This window comes from Anneissia japonica, unplaced genomic scaffold, assembly GCF_011630105.1.
Source record: "Anneissia japonica isolate Jap-2015-1 unplaced genomic scaffold, ASM1163010v1 scaffold287957_len1322810_cov207, whole genome shotgun sequence".
NCBI classification, from domain to species: domain Eukaryota; kingdom Metazoa; phylum Echinodermata; class Crinoidea; order Comatulida; family Comatulidae; genus Anneissia; species Anneissia japonica.
The window spans coordinates 1,257,856-1,265,108 of record NW_022683022.1 but is presented as its reverse complement, the minus strand read 5'-3'; the positions used below and the strand labels follow the sequence as shown (position 1 = coordinate 1,265,108).

Genomic DNA, 7,253 nt, shown 5'->3' with positions numbered 1-7,253 from the left:
TTAGTTTTCTACCTACCAGTTTAAATCTAGTTTTTTTTGTAGTAAACAGGTCTATATTAAAAAAAAATGTTATTCAGCGTTATGCATCATAAACTAAGTATATAAATCCAAGACAAGCCGTCATTGTCTTTAGAAAATCCAATACCAGGATACAGCTGATATTTTATAGAAACATATTATTTATAAAGCATTACGCAATTCCACGAATGGTCAGGATAGGCCTATATAAACTGGCTCAAAGTGAGATCGTCCTTGAGTTCATTCTGGAAAAGCAATCAGAAAAGAAATAAAACATGTTTTTTACTCTACTTACTATTGTAGGTCTAGTAATACTGGTCCCATCGACGACTCTGCATATCGATTCTGTGGCATCGTATGAGGAACAGAAAGAAATTAGGGGTCCACGACAAACATACAAGGCGCCTTGTGTAGCAATACCTAGACTAACAGCATCTCAGCAACAAGCTTTTCAGACGTTTTCCAGTAGGGTAAATAGAATGCAACGAAAAGAAGATTACATTTACAGCTATGATCAGCCAATAATCGAGTTTAGTAAGCAACAGAAGTATGCAATTTTGGTCAACTATTGGTACTTATTCAGGCCAGTTGCAAGACCAAATATAGTAAAATCCGCTTCTGTTAACACATTCAAAGATACTTGTCCAAGCATCACAAACACTCCAAGAAAGATTTATGCTGCAGTGACTGACAACGGAGATGTTGTTGGTGTTGCACAGGATCTAGAAAAACTATCAGAGGTACGTAGCCTTAATAGCCTATTTATCTTGATTAACAACCTTAGCATTGTATTAATAAAATATTCAAAACGCATTACAATAAACATCAACATCCTTAATTGGCTAAAATAATAGATGATGATAACTATATAAAATATCCCCGAAGCTAGCATGAGCATATAGCGAAAGATTTAAGTGTTAGTCTCAAGGTGCTTAGATAATATAGTATTAAGTATATCTGTTCTTTGTTTTTGTTTTGCATTTATTTGTATTTAATAAATGTTTTGTGATTTTAATTCCAGGATAAAATGAAATATTATATCAAGTAATATGCCTAAATATTAGGCATTGATATATTAGTATACTAAATATTAGTTCATAGTTGTAGTGTAAAAAACAAAAAAGGAATCATGTTAGATAAACAACGTGGTAAGAACGGTTTTAAAAAATCGGGTGCACCTTGTTTGACTAACATTTATTTAACACCAGCTTTAACTATTCCTCTTCTTTGATTGATAGGCCTATATAGTTGGTCTTCTTAATTATTAATAATATATTTTGTTGTTTGAGGTATTCTTCTTATTAATTAATGTTGTATATACACATACAAGTTGACACCGGTACCCGATTTAAAAAAAAATCTTACCACATAACTAATATGGCTCCTTTTTTCTTTCACTTCTTAATCCCTATAAAATTGAAAAAGTCTATATTCCTTGCACGTCTTCCGTCATATTATTTTGAAAAAAAAAAACTCAGAGAAACTGAATTATTTCAATCTGTGTTTTATTGGATATGGAAAACCATATTATTCAAGTTTTTGAGATTTTATCACAAAAAACAAAACATTTTGCTCCTATCGTGGTTAAAGTTGGATAGTTTGAAATCTTAATCCAACATTACATTAATTCTATGAATAACTATTCGAATTATGCTTTAATTGTTCTATCTTCGATTACTGAATAAAAAATTACTGTTTGTTATCATTGTTTACTATTATCTTTTTTTTTTCTCAATAGTTAGGTGTCGATGGAGTTCAGAAATTCGAAGACGTCATATGTGAAGGAGTTGACTGCCCTCTTCCCTTCGAATCTTGTGGATGTGATTGTAGATGCAGCCAACTGGATGGTTATGCAAATGCTGTGGTTTATAACTATACCGATGTTTTTATCGCACGAATCTATGTAGGAGGAGGTGGATGTAAATCTATGTACTCGTGCGACTAAATACGTCAATAGTGTCGATAATGATTGCAGATTAATTGTTATATATATTTAAAAAATGACTGAATCACAGATGACAAACATTTCTTTGTATGAGTTCAAATTAATATTGTCATGATAAAAACATTTGTTTGCTGATTTTTATCATGGTCATTATAAATCATCATTGTAACTATCATTATCATTATGTAAAGTTATATTATAACATCAATATTTTACAATAGCCAGTACCTGAACCCATTTCCTTAACAATTATGAGCTTTGAGATAATATCATGATGACGGTTTTTCAACTTTAATAATAGGCCTAATAATTATTCTGGATTACCTCGAGGCGCTATCTATGTCTAATACAAAATTTTGAGTAATTTTTAATATTTTTACATATTGTAAAGGTTTTTAATGTTTTTTTAAATGTTGATATAATATTGTGGCATTTTAAAATTATTTTATATTAGATTGTAATGAGTTTTTAAAATAATAATATTGTAATGTTTTATTCGTAATTGTTTGTAAGTTGATTATTGTAAATTGTAATTACATTTTATTACAATATTTTAGAATTATAATTGCACGATATTTTATAGTATGTTTATATATTAAAATAATCAATACTTTATTGCATAATTAAAACAAAAGATGCTATCATGCCTGTACCATATTCGTATGTACATTGTGTTGTATTATTGCTTTGGTTGCTGATTTTTTTTATTTCAACTTTTATTGTTTCATTTTAAAATAAATCATACAAGGGTACATTCAAAGAAATGTAAACTACTTTTTTTTTTAATACAATGCAACAAAATAAATACATTAATAATAATAAATGACATATCTATCTAATTATTATGCTGATTATGGTTGCTGATTTTAGATAATTCTTATACAATAGGCATATTTGTATATTTTATTCCCTTTATGTTTCTATTTGTATATAGATACAATCTTACTATAATGTCTATAATGTGTTTTATTGTTTTTCCACCAATTTCTATATGAATTTCTATTTTTATTTCTAATAAACATAGGTCTATATATTTTTATTAGTATCATTCAGTGTTATGCATCATATAAAAATATAAGTAACCAGGATACACCTGATATTTTATAGAAACATATGTAGGTCTATAATGGCATTACGTAAGCCCTCGCATGGTCAGGCTAGGCCTATATAAACTTGAACAAACTTACTTATTGATGAAATCGTTCTCAAGTTCTTTCTGGACAGCAAGTCGAAACGAAATACACTTGGTTATTACTACTAATTTAAATTCTCATTATAATATACCTCCGTGCCCTGATATACTCCATTGCTGTAGGCCTATATTCAGTAAAAATTTATCTAGTTACAGTAATAAACAGCGAGTATTAATGTACAGAACGCACCTTACTATATACTGCGGAATTTTAAGTGCAATGATTTATTAAGGCAGTTTATCTATTATTTTGTTTATTTGGCAGTTACAGCACATGAGTTACAAAAGCAGGACGCCAATACCAGTCACCTGAGAGGAGCGGGCCTCCCTGCAACAATCCAAACAGCAATGGCAAATTAAAAAATATATATAGGCCTATACAACAAAAGGATCACGATTTATACAATACCTTATTTCCTTTTATTATAATTTGATATTGAAAACCTATAAAATTATAAAAAACAAAATTCTTGGAGAAAAACTATTTTGACTGTTACAGAGGCATCAAATAAATTCACAAAGAGACTGAAATTAAGGTTCTGGTGATAAATAATGTTTATTGAGTAAAGTGAAATCAACTGCACAACGAACGCACGTAAAATTAAAAGCGAACAAGAAGTTACGGTATTAATTCAGAAATCACAATGGGATGCTCTGAATAAGGCCATTATCAAATGGGAATGGGTGGTGGGAAAAATATTGAAGTTTACTTGGAATACAATCAACTTGAACGGATTGAAGCCTGATGACAAGAGAGAGAATGTGACGTTGACCTCTGTCAGTCAAAACAAGATTGAGCCCTCAATCTTTTCATTTTGACTGTTACAAAGGCATCAAATAAATTCACAAAGAGACTGAAATTAATGTTCTGGTGATAAATAATGTTTACTGAGTAAAGTGAAATCAACTGCACAACGAACAGACGTAAAATTAAAAGCGAACAAGAAGTTACGGTATTAATTCAGAAATCACAATGGGATGCTCTGAATATAAGGCCAAAGGCGGGTCGCATGTAAATGAAGGCACGCCAGCAGCCCATACTAAGTGCAAGTTTTGCAGTTGATCCTTTACTCAAAGAGGGAGTAACCTAAGGCAATGAAACATGCACTAACAGCATGTATAACACATGAAGGGAAATTGCATCTAACAGGTGGCACAGCATGCGCTGACCAGCAGTGCAATACATCGAAAAGAACCTTGTAATTTACATGCGGTACCGTACGGCATGCGCTGACAACCAGTATGATACCTAATCTAAGAAACCCACCCTGTATGACATGGTACAGCATGCGGTGATATCCAGTACGCTACTTACTCGAAGAAGAACCCTGTATGTGACATGTGGTACAGGAATTAAATTATTAGTTATTAGTTAATAACAAAAACATTAATAAAACTTATTTGTTTTGTTTTATAGTTCATTTCCTACTCTAAGAAGAAACCTGTATATGACATGTGATACAGCATGCGCTGATATCCTGAGTAAAATGCAAAGAAACCATATACATTACTATCTATTTGTAATATTACATGTGGTACAGCATGCGCTGATATCCAGTATAACAAGGCAGATTCATTACCTCATCCCTGTATATTATTGTATATAATGAAATACTTCTTATTGATATTTTGTTATAAACAAATAAGGAGATAGAGAAATCTAAACTTGGAAATTGAATTTTAGTTATTAATAATACAGGCAATAAAATTAAAGATATAAAATGGTAAAAAAATAATCATTTAAATCAGACATTACAGGAGTTTAAACAACAGTACAGTATTTAAGAAGTCAGCCTTCAAAATTTACGATTCGGCTATGTCATTGTTATTTTACGTTTTATTTTTTTTTAATTTTTACTACGTTACACAGCATTGCCATTACGGAGTGTTTGACTGAGAGGCAATGATCCTGCTTCTTGTGCTGAAGACCCTGGTCAAACCCGGCCAGCGTCGGGTTTTAATTGGAGTCAGATCGCTATACTCCTCGAATAACCCTCACTGTGAGTTAAGCAGGATAAGGGGCATAATATACGTTAAATGTCCGTGCACAGTGAACAATATTTAATATAATTATCAGAGCGGTTTTTCATCATGCATTAAAAAAATTAAACAAATCAAAAGACAAAACAAAAACAAAATAAAACAAAACAACCAAACATAATTGCATTATTTGAAATAATCAAGTAATGTTTGATCCAGTAAATAATGAGACTACTTATGCTACAAGTTTGAGTGATAACCTTCCAAAGCGACATTTTCAGAGAGTTATGGCCTTTGTGGTGAGATAATCATGGTTGTTCTGGCTTTACACTCAATTCATGAAAGTCCTTGGCAGAAAGTCTTTGGTTGGTTTGCCTATTTTATACATAAATACATAAAGTAGATAAAACAATCAATTAAACAAGCATGCAACCGATCACATAAATCAATACAAAAATGAAAATTAGATTAACTTGTATAGCGCAATTCAATATTATCGCAATGCTCCAAATTATCTAAAACTGTTTTTTTTTTTTTAACCCAATCGTATTTAGGCCTAACTACAAATGTCCATACAATTAACCAGTATAATTAATTATAATATAGCAACAATTATTGTTATGACAATTATATAGGCCTATAGGTATACATATAAGATATTTCATAATCCAAATTCGCACTAACAGCATGTATAACACAGTTAAATACCGTATCACACCATAAATATTCAGTAATTGTAAAAATTTAGTTTTTGTGATTGTTGTACGTTATAACGTTATGCAACTCACCTGGTCACTAATTCCGCTTCCTCGACCGTCTGGGGCAGCGGAAAATTCAAAGTTTCCGGCAAAAGTATCGCCAATATTCCAGCAGACACTGACGCAGCACTAAACGTGACCAGTGGTAATGGCGTCCATAGCTTTTCAAGAAACAGAAGCTGAGGAGCAAGCACTCCCGCCACACGTGACATAAACGAGCAGATTCCTAATCCAATGCTCCTGCATTCAAATTGAAATTAGATGAAAATAACAAAAATAGTACCTTCCGAGTAAAATACCGTTAGTTATAATAAGTACAGGACCTATTTTTAATTGAATAGCGCCATTCACGAATAAGCACCGCGCCGCTGCACTAAACGATTTTTTCCCGCTAGCTCAGGTCACGAATAAGCTCAGAGGAACTAAACGTTGATTTTTTTTTCGCTAAGCGCAGCTCACGAATAAGCGCCGTTGCATTTAACGTTATTTTTTCCACTAAGCGCAGATCAAAATTAAGAGCCGTTGCACTAAACGTGATTTCTTTTCGCTACACTAATAAGCGCCCTTGCACTAAACGTTATTTCTTTTCGCTACACTAATAAGCGCCCTTGCACTAAACGTTATTTTTTCCACTAAGCGCTGCTGACGAATAAGCGCCGAGGCACTAAATGGGATTTTTTGTTTTCGCTAAGCACAACACCAATGCTCTTGAATATGGATGAGCAAAGAAATAGTTAATATAATTGAAAAAAATATGAGAGCCTATACCTGACATCAGTTGAGTAAAGTTCGCAAGTAAACGTGTATATCAATGAAAATGTAGAAGTCACAAAAAAGCGTCCTGCCATAGATAGGGCGGTTCGTAATGCCTCCATATGAGTAGCTAGGTAAACATAAAATTATAATTTTAAAAAAAACCCCATAAAGGTTCATATTTATTACCGTAGTATACTACATACATTCCTACATAATAGGCCTATGTATAGGCCTATTTAATAAAAATTTCTCCCCTGAAGAAAAAATAGTGTTGTTCCAGATTTCATATTATATAATAAAAACTGAATGGATATAAAACTGGAAGGCTGCATTGGCAAACAAGATAGTAAATTACAAAAAAACACTTGGGAGATGTAATATGATGCCAGAAGTATTTATTAAATCAATGAGCCAACGTGTTCGGTTATCAACATTTGTCAATAGACATAGCCTATATAATCAAGGATAAGAGGGCTCAAATAGGATAAATGAATAATATACTAACTATACAATAATAATCTCCCAAACATCTGGTAAATAAATAAATATATTTATTTATTTTTTTAAATTTATTGCACATCCAACAGTGTAAACATTACAGGAT

General features: G+C 31.8%; 2 protein-coding genes across 2 annotated transcripts in view; one reads left to right on the top strand and one right to left on the bottom strand.

The window, feature by feature from the left end:
- Positions 1 to 276: 276 nt before the first annotated feature.
- Positions 277 to 3,624, top strand: LOC117122756. The gene is made up of 2 exons (XM_033268515.1): positions 277 to 758; positions 1,757 to 3,624. Exons 1-2 carry the CDS (start codon positions 294 to 296, stop codon positions 1,961 to 1,963), a joined length of 672 nt encoding a protein of 223 aa, XP_033124406.1. The 5' UTR covers positions 277 to 293; the 3' UTR covers positions 1,964 to 3,624.
- Positions 3,625 to 3,768: 144 nt separating this feature from the next.
- The window catches only part of LOC117122679 (organic cation transporter protein-like), a 16,686-nt gene continuing 13,201 nt past the window's right edge, over positions 3,769 to 7,253 (bottom strand). The window contains exons 8-10 of the mRNA XM_033268400.1: positions 6,662 to 6,776; positions 5,924 to 6,133; positions 3,769 to 5,510 (exon numbers count right to left, since the gene is read on the bottom strand). Coding sequence (XP_033124291.1) covers positions 5,444 to 5,510; positions 5,924 to 6,133; positions 6,662 to 6,776 — 392 coding nt within the window. The 3' untranslated portion in view covers positions 3,769 to 5,443. The remainder of the gene's footprint in view (positions 5,511 to 5,923; positions 6,134 to 6,661; positions 6,777 to 7,253) is intronic.

What these genes read in the sequence shown, in the direction of transcription:
- LOC117122756 (XM_033268515.1), top strand. Translation starts at nt 294, where the DNA reads ATGTTTTTTACTCTACTTACTATTGTAGGTCTAGTAATACTGGTCCCA. An exon ending in ATCTAGAAAAACTATCAGAG is followed by an intron (nt 759 to 1,756) that starts GTACGTAGCCTT and finishes TTTTCTCAATAG; the next exon opens with TTAGGTGTCGATGGAGTTCA.